At 38.5% G+C, this 20,886-nt stretch overlaps 2 protein-coding genes across 10 annotated transcripts in view; one reads left to right on the top strand and one right to left on the bottom strand.

The window, feature by feature from the left end:
- Window positions 1-454: 454 nt before the first annotated feature.
- Window positions 455-20,691, top strand: LOC107321983 (germ cell-specific gene 1-like protein). Of its 4 annotated transcripts, none has more exons than XM_085522675.1 (5): window positions 455-904; window positions 2,926-2,973; window positions 5,115-5,189; window positions 9,052-9,163; window positions 13,948-20,691. In XM_085522675.1, the coding sequence occupies exons 1-5, from the start codon at window positions 595-597 to the stop codon at window positions 14,201-14,203; spliced, it is 801 nt and encodes a 266-aa protein (XP_085378801.1). In that variant the 5' UTR covers window positions 455-594; the 3' UTR covers window positions 14,204-20,691. The 4 variants fall into 4 exon arrangements, with proteins under 4 accessions (XP_085378801.1, XP_085378803.1, XP_015735003.1 ...); XM_015879517.3 differs by having other exon boundaries at window positions 458-904; window positions 5,037-5,189; XM_085522676.1 differs by having other exon boundaries at window positions 460-904; window positions 5,037-5,189; window positions 10,348-13,951.
- DHRS7C (dehydrogenase/reductase 7C) overlaps window positions 20,385-20,886 on the bottom strand; it is a 17,639-nt gene continuing 17,137 nt past the window's right edge. For all 6 annotated transcript variants that reach the window (XM_085522672.1, XM_015879501.3, XM_085522671.1 and 3 more), the window contains one exon: window positions 20,385-20,691. In XM_085522672.1, the coding sequence (XP_085378798.1) occupies window positions 20,483-20,691 (209 nt within the window). In that variant the 3' untranslated portion in view covers window positions 20,385-20,482. The remainder of the gene's footprint in view (window positions 20,692-20,886) is intronic.

The following is a 20,886-nucleotide window of genomic DNA, read 5'->3' as shown; positions in this document are numbered from 1 at the left end:
GGACAGAATCAAATTGTTAGGTGATGAATGTAGAAGCTTCATCAATTGGACTCCATATGGTGATTGAGGTAATAAGTGTATTTTGTTTCTCTAAATATATTTTTTTTCTGATTACATATTGGTATGCTTTATAGGCTGCCCAGGGAGATCATGGATTCTCCTTCTCTGGAGATATTGCAGACACGCCTGAACGCCAAGCTGTGCAGACTGCTGTTGGGATACCACTTTGCATGGGCTTTGGATTCAATGATCTCTAAAGGCCCCTTCAAACCCCTACAATTCTGAGATTGATTCTGTGTTCTTTGTGCCCTTTCTCCTGTGACTCTTAGGCCAAATTATAATTCATTATCTCTTCTCCTTGTATTTCTTTCACAAGATGTTAGCACAAAACAACACTGCCCTAAATCCTTAATCTCTCCTACCACATGATTTCTGATTATGCCTCTGTCTCTGCTTTCTGTCTTAACTGCTAAGCTGGTGCTGTTCACTGAGAGGAGTGAAGATTAGGATGGTAAATACAGGCAGGTGTTTTACCAGGCCTATATATTTGTGTAAATGATTGTTTCAGAAGAACAGATACAACAGTCCTAGAGGATGCCAGTTTCAGTCCCAGCCACAGACAGACGGCAGAGAGCCTCAGCAGCATTTTTTCTCAGTTTTCTCTCTTTAGTTTTCTCTATTACAGCATTCAGTAGCAATTACTGGTGTGAAGGGACAAGAAAAGTTGCCAAACCTTTCTGCATAGGACAGGCCAAAGGGGATCACTGCATCCGCTTTAATAGCCCTGACGCCAACAACAGCAATGCTGTGCAGTATATCTGGGAAACAGGAGATGACAAGTTTGTTGACCGAAAGTTTCATGCTGGAATCTGGTATTCGTGTGAAGAAATTATAAATGGGGAAGGTGAGTAAAAGCACATAAACTTCCTTTAGAAAATACTCTGAGTTCTTTCTACTTATTTGATGTCAATTTTCTCGTTGCTGCAATATCATGTATGTATTTTAAAAGAATAAGCAGCCTTTAAAATTTGATCTTATCCAGGAAAGGGGATCTTAGATGATAGTCCCCGGTCAACTTCTAAAAAAAAAATTCTAATAAATTCTGTTAAGAATTTTAAAGTGACAGACCATCATGCAGATCAAGATTTTGTATTGCTTATAACAGGGAAGTGGTTTATTTTCTGATGTTGTTACTTTCTAAGGCAAAAATAACCCCCATCGTGCATGGGCCAGGATCTTTACAATGGTGTACAATGACAGAACAAGTGGCAGTGGGAACAAACTGCAGCACAGCGAGTTTCAAACAAATAAGAGGAAGAAGTTCTTCGCAGTGAGGGTAGAAGAGCCCTGGAACAGGCTGCCCAGAAGGGTGGCCCTTCTCTGGAGATACTCACCTGGGTGCCTACCTGAGCAACCTGCTGCAGGGAACATGTTTTAGGGGGCATTGGACTAGATGGTCTGCAGAGGTCCATTACAAACTCTACAGTTCTGTGATTCTGTGATATTTACCTTGAATGATTGCCCTGTAGGAACATAAAAACCATAACATGCATTTTAATGACAAATTATTTAGATTTTCATTTTACCAGTTAAATCTGTGAGACTAAGATTTTTACATGGATTTCCTGTTAAGCACAGGCATACTTACTTTATTACTGTGATCTCAAAATTCATAAACCAAAGCAGAATAATATTATTTTCACACTCCTAGACCAAAATTTGGAAATTCGTGAATCATGGGAGCTTCCATGTAACTGTGTTTCACTCTGACATAAGTATCAGTAGAATGGGAAAAAAATTGCTGTGTAAGAGAACCTCTAATTGTGTTTGGATCTTTGTATGTGGAACTGCTTAACTGATTTGAGAAATAGGGTTTATATTGTGAATTCGGGTCAAAGTTAATTTTTTTTTCTTGTTGCTCTGATCAGTTTAGGAGTGCCAAATTGAACAAAACTAGGAATCAAGTCAGCTGTCATCTGTGCAACAAAATACAAATATTTTAGAAGCTGTATGTCCTGAGCAGTGAGTTCTGGCAGAAGATCTTGTATATTGTGCAATTTTAAAGAGGTTGATGACAAAGAGCAGAGCAAAATGCATCTCTCACTCAAAAGAAAACAACAGAAAAAAAAGACATATTTTAGGTAGAGATTGCTATAGATACTGGGTTCATAGAATGGATCTGTTGTTGCCTATGGCTATTTTTGTCCATACTTGATGTGGTTAGTAGCTGAAAAAAAACCATCCTCTATTCTCAGAGCAGACCAAAATTAATTCCTAGAGCTTTGTTCAAAGCATCTATACAGGGACCAGGAGATCACATTGGTTAGAAAATCAAAGCTTACAGATAAAGAAGCAGTCAAACTTTGAAGGAATTAGTGTGAGCAGCAGCCTTCTTGCTGTAGAGGTCTTTTGCGGCCTTAGTGATTCTGTGATTCATAGTTTCGTGCGGGTTGGAAGGGACCTTAGAGATCATCGAGTCCAGCCCCCGGGATTCGAGCCTCTGTGTAGCAGAGCGGCACTTCTACCACTTGCGCCACAGTGGGGATTCGAACTCCGGGCCCCAGTGTTGCAAGGCGGTGTCCTTAACCACTGCGCCACCGGGGCACACAAGATTCCTAAGTGGAATGGAATACAGTCTTTCAAATTAACTGTTAATTTTCAATTTCTGGCTTTCACAGCTGTCATCTTTTGGAAAATAACTTCAAAGACTTTCTCAAAAGTCTCCCTTAAAAGTGTAATACCATTTCTGTTCTGAAACAGGTCCATGAGTTGATCCATGTACTTACAAACACAGATTAGAGTTTTTCCAGGTCATCTTAATTTGTGCTTCTATGGTAATTTTTTTTCTGTTGAACTGTTTCATTGCAGAACACAAAATAATGCAGAATTTTCTTTTAAAATTATTATTATTATTATTATTTTTAGGTGAGAAATGTAGAAGTTTTATCAGTTTGACTCCAGCTTCTGATCGAGGTAAATACGCAATTGTATTTACATAAATAAAACTTTCTTGACCACATTTACCACTATAATAAATACAATGTGTTTTGATTTGGAAAAGAAAAAAAAAAAAAAAAAAGAAAGAAAAGAAATTAAATCCCATATAGTTTTTATTCTTTATTTTGTTTTTCCATTTCAAAATGAAGCCCACATGACTTAAAGTATATGTCAATGTCCTTTGAAACCACTCCTTTTGAACAGCAACTTAAACAACAACAACAAAAAAGGTATTTCGAATAAGTATAATGGAAATACTGGAAATCGGGTTTTCTAAGTTTTGTTATCTCTTTCTTTATACCTCCAAATTCAGTCAAGAACTCCACTACTGACACTATGCTACCTGGAAAGGACACAGGGACAGCAGCATATGAACGGGGACAAGCATCTTGTCTCCCAGGGGACTTGGGAGATGTCCTGTGCACCAAACCAATCTTGAGATTAATCCTTTCCCTGTGTGCTACACATAGCTCTAAGTAGGTATTTCCATTCATCTAGGTTTTGCAACCCAAAGATAACTACAGAAAGCATGGAGTAAACCTAGTTCTTTCAAAGAACTGATCCTTTTCCAACGAAACCTGCTTGCAGATGCCATGAAGAGAGTCCCTTCCAATGTTAACCCCATCATCTAAATGGTTAGACCAATCAGGTAGTGGCTGATCCAGAATAAAGTCTTCTCCAAGGTTTGCAATTACGTACTAGAAAAGTACTCTTGTCCAAATAGCCTGGATAAGCATTTACAACTGCCAGGGGTAGCAGAAAGACTGAATATCTGAGGGCAAGCCCCTCTTCTTACCTCTGTGCAGCCATGTCTCTGTGCACAAATAATTCAAGGTGTTTGTAGCATGAGGAGTAGGTTGTGGACCTGGGACTGGGGGATCCTTACAACTAGAACCACTGGTGGATACAGTACAGAAACAACTCCATGAACAGGACATTGGCCCCTGGTATCCACAAGTCCTATCAAGACAACTAAGAAATTTTTTACCTGAATACTTCAATGTGAAAATACCTCAGGGCAGTGAAATCCTGTGTGGAAATAAAGGTTTTTGCCCTTTTCACATTCCACCTTGCACAAGAAGACAAAGCTTGTGTTCCACACATACGTATGGCTACTGTGTGCACAAGTCTTGGGATGCATCAAGCTTGCTATTCCTGAACATCCCAAGGCAAGGTGATATACATAGGTGCTCCATGCATGTGCAGTGATGGTTCACTATTCAAACATATTTAGATGCAAGATTCTATTATTGGACCATGCTGTTGGCTAATGTATCATTCAAATTTCCTGAACATAATCAACTCTTTTTGCTGAGATAAAGATTTTCTTGAGAAATACACCTTGCCAGGCACTTAGTATTTAGTCAATATTTAGTATTTAGTCAATTACATGACTTACAAAGTTTCTATTTTTAATTTATGATTGTTAATATATATGTATATATATATACCTGGTGCATATATATAATAACTTGTTTTTAAGGTTTCTATGGTTCAGTGACCAGTTGTTGGCCAGGTCCTGATTCTATCTGGACACAAGAGGATTATCCTGCCTGCTCCGGCCTGTGTGTCACTAGCATGTGAACAGTAAAAACAGTGATGTAACTAACAGATAACTAGAGAGATAAGAACTAACAGATCAATCTCAGTGAAAACTGGAGACTGCCTAGGCACATAAAGGCATCTCTGTCCAAATTGAAAGAGCTTTTCTGGTAAGACTGAAAACTAAAAGGGAAGATGTTTGTTAATAACTAGGGTAACTATTCAGTGTAGAAACTGTACTTACCCACCTTGGACTGTGAGCTTCTTACATGTGCAGAAGGAATGTGCAGAGCTCTTTCACTACATGGCCAAATCAGTAGAGGAATAATAAGTCAGGGTAGCTATTGAACTTGAATTCTTCTTATTGATGTTAAAATAGCATTCTCACATCTCTGACATTTTGTTTAAAGTTATGTAAACAATATAAATGAAGAGAAAAATGGTGAAAATACTAAGTGACATTTTATAAACTCTGCGCTATTTATTTGATTTTACAGGGGTTTTATGGCTGTCTATTGTAGCAGAGCTACTCTATAACATTTTACTTCTGACTGGAGTTGTTCTTATGTCAATAGAAATGTGCTACTACAGTACTGTCATTGATGGGCTAAAGATCAACGCCTTTTCTGCAGTAGTCATCGTACTAGCAGGTACAATTTAGGATCTCAATTTATAACATCCAGAAAATTTAACACTGATAACTAGCTGAAGATTAATGACAGTGTGTAAGATTGTGAACTACTACCATCTGTCTACTGAGAAATTAATAACACACTGCTGTGGTTTTTTTTATGGAAAATATTATTTCTTAATATTATTTCTTAATATGCTTTATTATGTTTACTTTATATTTGTACTTATTATTTTTATTGTCAGTGTTTTAACTTTATAATTTTTATTTTGGCTGTCTGATTGTCAAAAACAAACAAAGAAACACACAAAAAAACCCAACAAAAACCTTCAAAATAACTTGATTTTCTATTTCCAAGATGCTGAGGATAAAATGAGAAACAGTCCAATCAAAATGGCAGTTATAAGAGGGAATAAAGTGGAATCACATAGTTTTTACTAAAAAACCATCATAAAAATTGTGTTTAACTTTCTGCATTTTACTTCTTAATCCGGTGCTATCTAATAATAGCATCCTATACAAAATCAATTTTGAAGAAACTTCAAATGGTCCCCAGTCCAACTCCCTGTTCACAGCAGGGTTACCTCCAAGATCAGAGCAGCTTGCGCAGTGGAGCTGATTCTTATAGACCTGCAGCCTTCCTGGGAAGCTGATTCCACTGCTTGTCTGTCCTCTTGGTGGAGAATTTAATATACCAGTACCTGAGCAATGTGGTCTGAGTTCATCATTGACCATGTGATGAGAACTGGAGATCAGATCAGGGACTTCTGAAAATGTCTGCCAGTCTGAATTCTATGTCTACTACTACTCTGCAATTCTATGTCAAACACTTGTCACTGAGGGAAATTATGCTAAAATTACTGGTAACATGCACAGTGTTTCACAGTTACTCGTTTTAAAGCTAGAAGCAATATAACTTATTGTGGAACACATACCACCATCTTTCACAATGTTATGAGTACAAATTGATTTTTGTAGGTTGCAAAAATATCTTCTAAAAACACATGTAATTGACAGTCAAGTACATGGGCAGATGGCAAAGCCTATGTCTTTATGAAGTAATCTCAAGATGCTTTTCTCTGGGAAAATTGGGTTTGATCCTAGTTCTAATATTTGTGGATTTAGTGTTCTTGTATTTGTGATTGCTGTGCTTTTCTTCATGAATTAAAGATTTTTCACTCTACTTTTTCCTTTTAGACATAATCACATATTTAATTCGTTTGCCATTATTATTTGTTGGATAAGTAAACTAAGATATGTAAAAGCCCAGTTGTGATAATAGAGAAAAAAAATATTTTTCTTAATTTCTGAAGATGCCTTTGCATACTTAAGGACACCTATTGTGTCTCACCTTCATTTTCTCTGAAAGAAATAATAGAAAAACATGTCACATGACTTCACATATATTTCTACTGCCTCTGATCACTCTTGTGGCTCTAGTTATTATCTTACTCAACTTTTCTACAGTTTTCATAAAGTGACTAATGTGGACAATGGGGTGAGCCTCCAAGGACTTTAGAAGACAACAATTTACAATCCAGATAGTAATTTCTGGAACACTGTAGTTTTAGTTCAACATTCAAGATAGGCCCAAATTTCCTAATATTTATCTGAAAGATGTTTTTCTAGCCTCATGTTAGGAAAAATCTCCAACTCCCAGAACCACCACCACCAATAAAAAACAAAACAAAACAAAGCAAAGAGAAAACAAAACAAAACAAAACAAAACTCCCATCTTTGTAATAAAGGTTCTCTGACTTTCCGAGGAAATGTAATATTTAATGACCTTAAATATGAAAATGTTTTCTTCATGCCCAATATAGAGCCACTGCTGCTACAGTTTTTGTATCTTTAGGGCTCTTCACCTGAAACAGAATGGGTGATTTCTTCTTCCTTTTTGTCAACTTTTACGTATTTCCAGATTTCTCTCAGCTCCACATAGGCCACAGTGTGGCACCCAAGCTTTACTGTCTATGACCTTTGAGAACATTGTAGAATAACTTTCTTCCTTTTTTTTTCTTTTTTTCTTTTTTTCCTGACTTATTTTTCTGAAAGTTTTAAAAAATGTTCATAGTCACCAGACCTACTAATTGCTCAAAAGAAGACCCCTGTCTCCACAGTCTTTCTTGAGTAGGGGTTTACCAGTAGAGCTCCTGGAAACAATTTTAAAATATTTTTCTCTTATCATTTGTCAGAGATTTTCTGTATTTTGAACCTCATCTACAGACTTAGTAAAGTAGCATACTTTTTTTTTTTTTTTTTGAATTGCTAAATAAGCTTACTTTTTGCTGAAATATTCCTACCTGTACCTCTTCGTCCATTGCCAGGTCTATTTCTAAGGAAAGAATAGCGAGCCTAAGTGATGTAAAGAGCATGGCCACTTCCTCTGGTGCCACTCTGGCACCAGAATCCTCTTTCTTGGTCAGTGGAGCTCATCTCTGTGCCTGTGAACCTGATGCCTCTGCCCAGACTGAGGGACATGGCTGCCTCTTTCCCTTTTGCAAGTTCATCCAGTAGCAATGCTGAGTACATGTCACAGTGACATAGGACACACAAGCAAAGGACCATGACATAGTCAGCCTGCCATAGTCAAAACACTGACTTGAAAACAGAGGATTCACATAAGAACATGAACACAGAAAGCTGACTCTCAGCTTGGTCTGGCAGAGGCAGAAATCAGTAGTGCAGGCACATACACAGCACTCCCCAGGTTCACAAGCACATAGACATTAATGGATACTCTACATGCTGGCACAAATCCTCCTTCTGGCTAGTATGCCTGCCCAGATTCTGGCCTCTCTTGTCTACTTCCCTGGTCTCCTACTTATAGATAAGTCCAGCCTGATGCATACTGAGAAAATGCAGCTTTCACATACAGACACTCATCCCATATGCACCCCATGCTGTAAGGCCTCCTGGATGTAATGGCATGGACTCCCACCCCTCCTGATGTCCCAGACCAGACTTGCAGCACCATTATTTTCTGGCTGGTTCAGCTTTGAGTTTGCTCGCTAATTCACCCTCCAAACATACAACATCTTTGGGGAAGATATGGACACTTACCCCCACATTGGCTGGCACCAGGCACATGGGCTGTGATGCATGGCCTGGCTTCAGCCACCAGTATGGAGTCCTACACTTGCCTCACTCATGTCAGCATGCTGACAGTCTGAAATTGCACAATACTCTTGCCTCAGTGGCCAGGAGTAGAAGACCCCACACATGTCAGAAGCTGCACTGGAGCCCCACTGATGCCAGTAGTTGACATTACAGGCTGGAGCACCCACATTCCCAGCCTTACTCCAGTAAGCTGCATTGAATTCCACCTATAGTGGTCCCCTCAGTAGCCAGCACTTAATCATTTAAAATCATATCCACACACATGTACATTTCTTTAGTCACACTGTTTTTTGCCAGTTGTGTTTCAGTGGTTGGTAAAACCAGGATCTGGTATCACAGTCAGGGGCCCATACCACTAGTCTGACTCCAATAGCTGGTGCTTGGGGCTCAAAGTTTGTAGGCCCTGACAATAGAAACCTCACTCAGTTCAGCAGCTGACAACATGGCTAGGGGTGCCTCATCCCCTGACCAGTAACCTTTTTGCTTTTTAAAATCTATGTGTTGCATATTTCACTGCTTCCATAGATTCCACTAGCAGGTGCCAAAGGATTGAACTAGTGATTGTCTTGACAAACTCACAACACATAAATACAACTAGATAACAATGTTCAGTATGTTCATGTGTATGTTCAGTTTCTCATGGAGTTTAGATATGTTGAAAAATGTTATTCAGGAGCTCAAGGGACAACTGTAATGAGATGAGAAGGAGGAATGGCTGCAGCTTGCATTTTCTAATATTGTAATGATATTGTGTTTTTTAGGTCTTCTGGGAATGGTTGCTCACATGATGTACACAACTGTATTTCAAATGACTGTAAATCTTGGTCCTGAAGACTGGAGACCTCACACATGGGATTATGGCTGGTCCTATTGGTACCTATTTGTTTATGTTTGATTCTTCAATTTCAGTCACTTCACCCTATATTCAAAGAATTTATATCTACTTTATAATGGATAGGTCTAACCTACTTCTCTCCTGACAAAACAGTTTGATACCTAGATGCTTTTTCTCCAAAATTCAGTACTCAGATTATTGCATAGGATGTATAAATGTGAGTTTTGCAATTACCATCCCTCAGACAGTTCTGCATGAAGCAGAGGTTCTCCTCCACATGCATCAGATTACCCATTTTTTTCAGGCCCAGATTGAGTACCTTTGTTTTCCAGGAAGACTGCCTTGCATAAGTTACTTTAAGCACTCCTGGCCTCATTCATTTAGTCTAAATATTTCCTTACTTCAAGTAGTTGCATGTGGAACATTTCAGACAAAATTTAAATTTTTGAGAAGAGGCTTGGGCAAAAAATAATGTATTTTTGCCCTATAAGTAATTGTAACATTCCTACTGAGGAAATATAGTTCATTTATTAAGAAAGTGGGCTATGCAAAGGATTTTTGCTATATACATATCTTTGTTAGGCCACTGAAATTCCGTTCCAATTTGGTCAGTATTCAGTATTTGAATTTGAGTGCACCCTCAACAAGTTTCATAGTTTCATAGTTTCGTGCGGGTTGGAAGGGACCTTAGAGATCATCGAGTCCAGCCCCCGGGATTCGAGCCTCTGTGTAACAGAGCGGCACTTCTACCACTTGCGCCACAGGGGGGATTCGAACTCCGGGCCCCAGTGTTGCAAGGCAGCGTCTTTAACCACTGCGCCACCGGGGCACACAAGTTAGCATATGACATCAAGCTGAGCAGTGCAGTTGATAGACTGAAGGGAAGGAGGAAGTTTTTCACACAGAGGGTGGCGACGTACTGGAACAGGTTGCCAAAGGAGACTGTGGATGCCCCATCCCTGGAGGCATTCAAGGCCAGGCTGGATGTGACTCTGGACACAATGAGCATTGTGGACCTTTTCAACCCAGGCCATTCTATAATGATTCTGTGTTATTATTCTTTCTTTTCTGGCTCTTCTCTCCACTGCCTTTTGAGAGAGAGAGAAAGCTCGGATGCCCATCAAATTATTTACTTCATGTTGCCTGCTTATTAAGTGTGCCTTTCTGCTTTACAGCTCAGTCTCAGCTATGTCCCCTTTTTCTCTCGTGTGTTTCTCTCCAGCTCAGCAGAAGGAAAACAGTCTACTACTACTTCTCTAAAGCCATAATCGCTACATCTCTCCTGCAGCATGACAGAAAATTAGACTAGATGATCACTGTGGTCTTTTTCAGCCCAGGCCATTCTATGATTCTATGATGATTCTATGAATTTTCAAAAGATATTTGCTGAAAACAGCTGTCATTATGTCACCGGAGAAACAATTGTATTGGGTTAAATCCAAAGTCTGCTGGCCTTAATAATTAATGTCACTAGAGCAAAACTCAGATTAATTCTCTAAATACTGAGAATATAGATCATATATATATGATATCTATATGATATATATAGATATAGTTTAAATTTCCTGAGCCAAACCAGCTTGTTTGGAAGCTTCTGTTCAACATATATAAACGGAGCTGTTTCTCTAGTGCTTTCAGTGCACTTAAGTGTGGGTACAGACAACACTTCAAGGACAGAGACTATTCAAATAATGATAAATGATGTAGATTAACATATTTGTCCAACTTCCAAGGAAGCCATTGGTACCTGCATGTACTCTAAGGAAGATGGTCTTTGTGGTGCCTTTTTTCTAATCAATTGCATGCGCCATTTTTTTTTTTTTTTTTCTCCTGACAAAGTTTACTTTCTTCTTTCCTTTACTCATCCTAACAGTTGGTCACATCACCCCATTCACATCTAAGAATAAAGCAAACCATACATACAGATGCCTCATTACCTTCTTCCAGCTGCCTTGCTTGATTTCTTTCCTTTTATCTCTTTCCATATTCAAAATTAGCTTGCTTTTGATAGCCTACACATGGAGCTTCCTAATTTTTCTGTAAGTCCTCAAGCCTAGCATTCCAAAACTTGTCTCCTACTGACTGAGTGGAAGAACCTCATGAGAGTAAAAAGGGAAATATGCTGATACTCTATGAGGAAAGAAGTCAAATGCCAAAAGATGCATTGTATTTAACTCTGTTTTTGATTATCCCAACTTCCACTTGTGGTCACTGTCATTAAGACCATGACAGGGATATGGATGAGCAGACACACAGGAAAAAATTTACTACTTTACCATTTGGTCCTCTTTAAAATCACCTCTCTAACTGCCAAGGAAAACAGAGAATCAGGTCAGTGGCAACAGTTTTTTATCCCAACCTCCTTACTCATTGGAGAAGAGCTCTAGTGCCTGCAAGAACTGCTGATCCTCTGTCATGCTTCTTCCACCTGCTACAGTTTCCTATGTCTCCTCAAATCTGGCTGCAGTGCCAGAGTTTTTCTTCTACCTTGTCCAGGAGGTACCTGGCACAATAATCACTTCTGATGGGTAGGCTTAATCTGTGGTGGCCCTGAATATCTTTTTAAGAAGCATTAGGGCACCAGCAGGTGGCTGAGCATCAGACAGTTGTTTGCACACAAATGTCTTAAAAACATTGTTTTTCTCTTAGAACCAAAAATATAACATCATGCCAGACTCTGAAAAGAAAAAAAAACCAAAAACAAACAAACAAAAAAAAAAAAAAACCAAAAAAACAAACTAACTCCGTCCCATCTGAAACTAAGACAGTACATTTCTCTATATTTGTTTTTTATCTTCTTAGGTATGTTGGAAGATGTTTATCATTTTAGTGAATCACTCACTCTCCTTGTGTTTCTCACATTGATGCATCCTCAAATGAAAAAAAAAGTTTTCTCTCTAAAGATTTGCTTTGTACTACATTCCCTTCACAAAGCAGTGATGGAAAAAAATGTATTCAAGTTGCACTTTTACCTGTAACTCCTTTATCCAGATAAACTAGTTGCCGTAGTCCACTTTCTTTTCCAGTTGATCTTTCTGATCATGCATTTGCCTTTATTCTTTGAGCAGAGTTCAAACTGAATTTACTTCTTGAAGCTAAATTTCCACTGTAGCCAATCTGTCCTCTATCCTCTGGGTCTCTCAGTAACAAGACTTCAACTTCTTTCCTTGGTTCTCATGGTTCTCCTTAGTCGATGTGTTCCTATTTTTTTTTTTTCTTTTTTTTTTCCCCCAGATTGTATATGGAAAAGGAAAAGTTCGGGAAAAATCTTGAGGAATTACATTAATATCCTCTTATATTGTCAAAGGAAACAATTCAGTTCTGTCTTTTATTTTGTATATTTTAACACAACAGCATTGTTCTACAGAAGTATCTGCTCATAAGAGGTCTTTTTTTTTTCAGTTTTTGGTAAGAGGCCTTTTTGAAGTTTTCTTGTAATCAGTTTCTTGCCTTTATTTAAGTAGCTCCTTCAAAGGGCTTTAACAGGGTGATTAGGAAGAATGCCTTCAACAGGAGTTGTGCTTTGTATTATTAATTATACTAATTTTTCTACTAATGCTACAGCGCTTTATTTATTCAGTGAAAATGCTTTTACATGAATCAGATACACTACCTTTAAATCATCTCATAGTTTAAAACTTGATTTCATTGCTGCCATCTTCAACTCTTCTCTACTACAGTTGGCTCAAGCCACAGGTTACATACCAGCAAAGGTGGACCTGCTTCTCCCAGTTCTTTCCCCAGTTCTTGCTATTTCTTTGTTACAAGGTCTTTTCCACTTATTCTTATATTTGAGATGGTAAGTCAATATGTGATTTGGCTGACTTGAGGAGAAAACATAATTTAAACTGCTCTCCCTCCTTCCTCTTTCTAGTGGTCTTGTGCATCTGTATGCCATAGTCCACTGCACTCAAACTGTCAGTGTAACTGGTTGTCTGATAATCCTGGTAACTAATCCTTGCTGAAAATAGCATTCAAAAGGGGAAAAAATAAAAAAGGAAACACAAATGACTTTACTGAACTACAGCAAGGATGTAGGAACAAATAGCTATGAAGGAGAAGAGATATTAAAAGGAGTTGCTTATACTGATTTTTCTACTAAAGCACACATTTCATTTGATTATCCTGACCTTGGCATGTTAAGAAAGGCTCTGCTAAATTTATTCACTGTAAACTGTAATTCATTCCACTGAGACCATATTTTTACATGATAGTTTTACATTTCTAGCATGCGTTGTCCAGCATTTTCTTGTATCTTCAGTAAATCCTAACTCAATATCAATTTTTAGTTCTGTCTTGTTATGGTGTTACTCCAAACATTTCATAGTTGGTGCCACTTTCTTCCTCTTTAGTCATCACCTTTATTTTCTCAGTATTTTCTCAGGAATGTATTTCAGCATTTGGCCCTGCTATTTAACACTTACTAATCTTTGTGGGTAACTGACACAAATTATTTCTCAGTGACATCTGTGAGATTTTTAGTCTCAGTAGCCGCACATTTTAATTTTTTAAGCATCTTCATTTTTACATAGTTCCTCTTCCCAATAATGAACTCAGAATTAACAGAGGAATCATAGGCATAAAATGTGGATATTATAAGGAAGGTCATTAAATGTGGATATTATAAGCATAATACAGAGGTGCATTCTGTAAGTCAGGTATGTGGATGGCCATTAACCAAATGTGTGTCTTCTCTGACCATTCTCCTCTTTCCCTAGTATAAACCAGTGCAACATCTTGGGTGCATTTTTTCAAAAATAAAGTTGAACAACTTGGATATGAAAATGATCTGCTAATTTCTAATAAACTTTTTTGTTTATAGTCTCGCTTGGGCTTCCTTCGCTTGCTGTATGGCTGCAGCTGTCACGACCATTAACAAATATACAAAAACTATTTTGGAATTCAAGCACAAAAGAAAAATTCTGGAAAGGAGTTTAAAGATTAAATACAAGTTTCCTGATCATGCAGCTCCAGAGAAAGCTTGCAATGTGTATATGAACTCTTTTCACAGTTCTACAGAGGACTGTGCACATCCAGTAAAAGATTTACGTCACCTGGGCACTATTTCAGTTCTATAAATTTTAACCTTTTCTCAAGGCATACTGTGAACCATAAAATCAGAACAGAATGAAAAAATATGTTTTAATAAAATTGTATATTTGTGTAGCAATACTTATCTTCTCTAATAAAAAACAAACAAACTCCATGAATGTTTCAAGGAAGTCTTAGTATTGCGAAAGCAGATTTATGTGTCCTAGTTCAGAAAAAACATCTGTGACATAGGTTCTGCATTGCTCTGATTTTTAAGCTGAGTGACTGGTGTCTCTTGCTGAAGGCAAGAAATGTGAAGTCACACACCCTTGTTTGCAGATGTGCTGTTTTGATCTGTCAAGGAGTTGTGGGAGGAAGTGAGCAGGCTGCATAGCACAAAGGATGATTAAATTGACAAGTTATTCACAGAGACACTGCAAAGACAAGAGCCTGAACCTCCATATGCACAGAAGAAAGAGCAGCTGGAGACTGTTTGCTGGAGGCTCCCAGGACTGGGAACGCTGGGTGCTTGTGACTTCTGGTGAGGTGAAGATGGCTCTTTCTCCACTAGCAGATCTGCAACTGCAGAACTGGTTTGGTTTCTGGCATCAGGCAAAGAGTGGAAACTGTACATGGCATGTGCTCAGAGCCAGCGAATCCTGAAAATGCAGTAGCCAGTGTGTGATAGCAGGAAACTGTTTCCTTCAGGGACTGAAGACCATTTTCTGGTGATCTAGTAAGATATAGGGATGTTTGCTCTCTGTTAGGGCATTGACTATAAGATGTTTCAGGGAGACTACTGAAGTCTGTCTAGACCTCAGGCTACTATCCCCTGCTGATTAACCATGTGGACACCAAAGATACTACTGGGGAGGCTTTGAGCATGTCCAGAATGACTACACAACCATGATTTGTGGGGGAAGGTGTAGGACATGGCGGTCCAGGTTGTGTTTTCCTTGACCCTACAGGAAGAAAGACTGGGTGGAGGGCCTGGATGCTGCAGGCAACACTTGGTTTTGCATAACTGGTCCTGATGACAGGCTTTGACAACTGTAGAACTGTCTCTGAGGACCAGGAACTGCTTGGGGAGACAAGGGACATTTGGTAAAGCTTTACAAAATAATCTTAGTGAAGCTGACCAACCTGTTGAGGGGAATGTTTACTAGGAATGATGGAAAAGGCGAATTGTGTCATTAAGCAGAGATTAACAGTGAAAGAAAAAGGTACAAGGTGACAAGAAAAAGTGAGTCCTCAGGGATGACAGAACAGGATAAAATAAAACTCAAGTGTATGTACACAAATCCAAGCAGCCCGTGAAACAAATGGGAGGAACTAGAAGACTGTATGCAGACAAAGTACAGCAATGTAATTGAAATGAGAAATGTGGTGTCATAGATTGTTTGACTGGATTACTGTGATGGTTGAAAATCAACTCCATTGAGAGTGACTTGGGGATCTTGCTGAACTGATGTCCAGCTTGGTAGCTAAAAATGTGCCTGGAAGAAATGCTAACAACATCCTAGGCTATATTAACAAAACCTATCTAAAAGGCCTAGGAAAATGACTACTGCCTTCTGATTAGCATTCATTAGATGATATGTAGAATCCTGTTTTAGTCTCCCCAGCACAGTAAAGACATTCACAAAGTGGTCTTTCAGCAGAAGGCCACAAAGATGGTCATGGGGCTGAATCAGATGTGGTATAAGAAGAGGCTGAGGGAAGAGGGCTTTTTCTATATGCACAGAGGGCTTCAGAGGGACCTGAAGCCCTCAGATACCCATAATATATAGAACAGCAGTATTTACAAGGATTTTATTACATGGAGCTGGACTTTTCAAACTGGTGTATGGTGGGACTTGAAACACCAGACACAGGTTTAGATAAGAGATGTATGGACTAGATATAAGTAGAAACTTTTCCACTGGGAGGACATCAAGAGTGATGTTACCTACCCAGAAGAGATGGTACAGCCTTTCTCCTTTAGATTTTCCAGACCTAAGTAAATTTCTCACAAAACTGATCATACCTCAGACATAATCCTGCTTTGCGAAGGAACTTGGACCAGACACCTCCTAAAGTTTCTTCACTCATGAGTTATCCTCTTCCCCTCAAAACTGAATCTTACTAGAAATATTTGGAATTTCTCTTTCAAAATTCAGTTTCTCTTTTTTCTTTCTTCTTTCTGAATATTTCAAATACCAAACTTCATGGTTAAAGTTTTGTTTCCTCTATCAATATCAGAAAATCCTTGTCATCAGCCTGTGTTTTCATACAGTTGTTAGCTCCTGTCCTGTCACAGTATCTCAGGGTGTAGAATTTAAGCGTTATCTCTTGTAGAGTTAACATAAGAAATACAGTCTGCTAGCTATATAACCATTAACTCATGGTCATTGTGCACCATTACTTCATTCACACAAACTTTAGAAAGAAGAACACCATTGTATTCTCCTTCTCATTAATTTAGCATTTATCCTTTTCCCAACTTCTAAACATCTTAAACAAAACAAACCCAATACAGCATCTCTAGGCAGTGGATGGGCTAGATGGTTTCTTGCCAACTGACACTTTACTGCAGAGAGCACCCTGGTGACTTGCGGAATCAAACTCCATAACCACAAAGTAGTTATAAAGCAGGTATGCTTAATGACTTAATTCCCCCTGGTGCAAGGGAGATAGCTCCACCTCTCTTGCACACCATTAGGAGAAAATGTGTGACAGATATAGGTTGAACTAATAAATAATCAGTATTTTGCAGGAATTTGTATATATATTCATTACATTCCTGAGACCCCATTAGCATGCAGTCCCTCCCCCCTTGTGTGTGTGTAGTGTGTCCTGGGGTGGCTGTGGGATGAAGGCTCATCATCTTCCCCACTGTAAACTTTTAACCCTGTGGGAGGGCACCCCCCCAAATTGGTTCCAGTTGCCCTGTGGACATCTAATCACCACACTGTTCTCAGGCTGTTCCACCCTTATCTTTATGGCCTTCATCCCCCTGGTTATTCCAGACCCAGTGTCTGCACTCCCCATTCTTCTAACAACTTTTACATAAACTATCTTTTCACTCCCCCTGTCCCAGTTTCTGTAACCGTTTCTTTCTCTCACTTACTGTGGGGCCCTTCTCTCATCATTCACTGGAACTTGCTAAAAGATGTTAGGCATTTATAACATCAAATATTGTGGTGTTTATATTCTAGATCATTTGACCCATTTAAATTTGATGGATATGAAATCTTAGTAAGATGTGCTCAGAGGTACACACAGACAAAGCTACAGTTGTGCTGATTACTCAGAGTGCAGCAAAAGTTAATGAGAGAAATAGGCACTTCTAGGATGCAGTTTATGTAATTTATGACACCTATTCCTTTCTACTGATTTTAAGAGTGACAAGCACAGCTGCCATCTGAACTAAATCTCTCTTCTTTTAGTTTAAAGCCATTGTCCTGTCACTTGTTCTGTCACTATGATCTCTGGTAAAGCTTTGTTGTAGGCCTCTTAAAGTATTAAAAGGAGAAATGAAACAAAAAACTTTGTATTAAATGAGTCATTTCCCTAGGGGATAAAAACAGTTCAGAAATGTCAGTGAAAAAAACTTGTTAAAAAAAAACAATCAAACCAAAGCCACAAGATTATTGAAAAGCGTGACCCATTTAAAAGGTCACTTAATCCTTCTTTTTCCCCAGTCAGGATAAGCCAAAGCTACACTGCTTTTTTACAGATGTTTCCTTAATCTGTTCTTTAATGCCTCCAAAGGCAGGCATTCTGATATTTCTGTGACAATTTATCCTTAATGCTTAACTATTCTTAGCAGAAAATTCTTACCCCGCAAATCTCCTTTGCAGTAATTTTAGCACTTTGTCTTATGACAATGGAAAGGGAGAACAGTTTAGTTCTATGCTCTTGACAATTTATTTAGGTATTTAAATACTGTTTAGATATGACTTGCTTTTGCTTTCTAGCTTCAAAATTTCTTGATGCCTCATGCGTTGTTATTTTAGCCTTTGTTATTCTTACCATTTTCATTTTCATTCCTTATAATGTTCAATGTTTTTCAAGTGTTTGAAATCAATGAAGAATTTCTGCTGATATTTAGGAAGTGAGAAAGAGAGCAAAAAGATTATTCAGCTTATTTTAATGGTAAATCTACCTGTTTTTACAGCAAAGTAGAACAATGTTGATACATATTTAGCTGTGATGTCCAGATTCTTTGACCTTTTTCTGGAGAAGCTGCCCAGTAATTTCATATTTTGTCTTTGTGGAGCTGAGGTTTTGGCTATTGCTGAGGCACCAAGCCAAGTACATCAGAGACAACAGTACTGCTCATTTGTTCGAGGGAACAGAATTCTGATGAGGAAAGGAGTTACACATATATGGATGTCTGACTTCACTACTAAAGAACAGTCATTCAATCAACAATAGAAACTCAGTCCTCCAAAAGAAAACAGATCAAGGTTCAGTGGGTAATGCAGGAACCCACTGCTTCTGACTAATTGTTGACAACATCCCTGAGTGAAATAGATGAATTTTTGCTTTTTGAGAACAGAGCAACTAGACTTGTGATATGAGGTGTCCCCAGAGCCTTCTCTCCTCCAGAGTCCAACTCTGGAGGAGGTTAATCTCTCCACCAGATAAGAATATATTTCTTTGCACTGAGAATTTTCTTTCACATTTAGTGATTCTTACTGATGGGAAGAGGTCTATTAGTTCAGCTGGTATTGGCAACTACATGAGCAACTGGCCATTGTAGTGTAGTTGGTGAAGTGTAGTTTGGTTGCATGCTTTAGGAGTACGAAGGGGTTCAGCAGGTAAGGCATTTTGCTGAGGTCTGCAAAAGAGGAGGTAGCCACTTATGATCTCTGTGAGTGTTGATGGCACAAGAGAGGCAAGAGGAGGGTTAAACAGACAAATTTTAGCTCTCAAATGTGAAACTTAAAATCAAAACACTTCTCTTTTGGCTTTATTTACATTCTCTGGTTCATCTCATGGGGTAAGAAGATGTAAGCATTTGTCATGAAATGGAGAAGTGTGATAGGGAAGAGAAGCCTAGTGAGAGAACTTTGGTGATCTACAAAATTTACACAACTGACACAAATGACGTTCATTCTTACACTGGATCTGCTGCATAATAATCTCACATAACAGAATGGTGGGGGAAACTCAGTATTCAGTGGCCAGTAGAAAAGCATCTCAGAACTAAGATTTTGCAAAAGACATGCAGAAAAAAGAAATGGGATAGCAATCCAGGAAATATCTGTAAGCCTGTTTATGAATACAGTGTCTATCTCTCTTGAATACTGCATGCAGCTGTGTCCTCTCGATCTTAAAAACAACAACAACAAAAAACAAAAAGAAAAAACAGTAAAACCCCAAACAGATAAAACTAGAGAATATATACAGAAGAATAAGAATAATAATCTGGAAGTCTCCAAAAGAGAGGGCAAATTGACACCAGGGCTCTTCATCTTGGAAAACGAGTAACTGCTTGGAAAGTATGATGGGTATAAATGACAGGAGTGAACAATTTGAGAGTGATTTTTGTTCCACAGAAAAAAAAGTAGGACATATAAGAAGATATTATTTGACATCACATTCAAAGAAAACATAAATCAATATTTGTTCTAATGTATGATGAATTACTGTCTTGAGAGATGGACTATTTTAGCAAGAATTTGAAAATATTTGTGCAAAAGGACTGACTGAAGGGATAGTCTAACAAGATGTGGAGACAAATGTAACATGCTTGTGTAGCAGATTGTCAGAAACTGGAAGATTCCAATCTGTATTTATTTGTATTTTTGTCCCATTCTATATTTTTGCATATGTCTCATGGTCCTGTCACAGATGAGATATTGAATTAGTTTAGCTCAATTTGGGGGTCAATATTTGAATATCCATTTATAAATACTTACAAAAAAGTGTGTCTGGCGAACAATGTGATGGAGCTCCAACACCCTTTTCCATTAATTTTTATACCTGTTTCCCACATCTCCCTCCATCCCCGTCCTTTCATTCCTGTAAATCCCCATCAATCCTAGCACTTTCAGATTATTCTGACAAGTCGTTACGAGTCCCCAAAGCTTTGACCTGCCCATTTATATTGAGAATTGCTCTGTTACAAAAGTGATGGAGTCCTTGTCATATTTTCCCTTGTCATATTCACTAAATCTAAAACAGTGGAAATCTCACAGATGATTGAGTGCCAATGATAGTAAATCACTGAGACACTGGTTTGGGGGTAGCAGCCTCCTACTTTATTCCACCCATACAGGTAGCAGAAATCAAACGTAAACATCTTTCAGGTCATAAGCAGGGAGAAGAAAACAAAATCAGTTTTCTTGTTCTGTCTTCAGTTTTTCTCTAATCCCTGAAGCAACAATGGCAAAAAACATTTCAGGGAAGAAGGTGCGAATGTAAACTGCTGCTCTGGGAATAGGGTTGGCCATCAGCACCTCCTGCTTCTTACTGCTCACTGTGCGCAAGACTTCCTCTGCCACCTCTGCTGGGTGCACACCGTAAGTCACCTTTCTGAAAAAGACTGTGAATCAAAGAGAGAGAAATTAAAAGTACAAACAGGCAGGTGCACCTGAGGGAACTGTGGCAAGAAGATAGAGTGCTAGTACATCAGTTCAGTTAACTTCATACACACTTTCATTTCCTTACCCCCTCCCATCTCTTCTTTTGTATTTCCTTACCATCCACTCTAAGATTTTTCCTAAGGGAAGAAGTAACC

This window comes from Coturnix japonica, chromosome 23 (genome assembly GCF_054131305.1).
Source record: "Coturnix japonica strain WE chromosome 23, WE-NBRP24, whole genome shotgun sequence".
NCBI lineage: Eukaryota > Metazoa > Chordata > Aves > Galliformes > Phasianidae > Coturnix > Coturnix japonica.
This window is presented reverse-complemented; position numbering and strand designations above follow the sequence as displayed.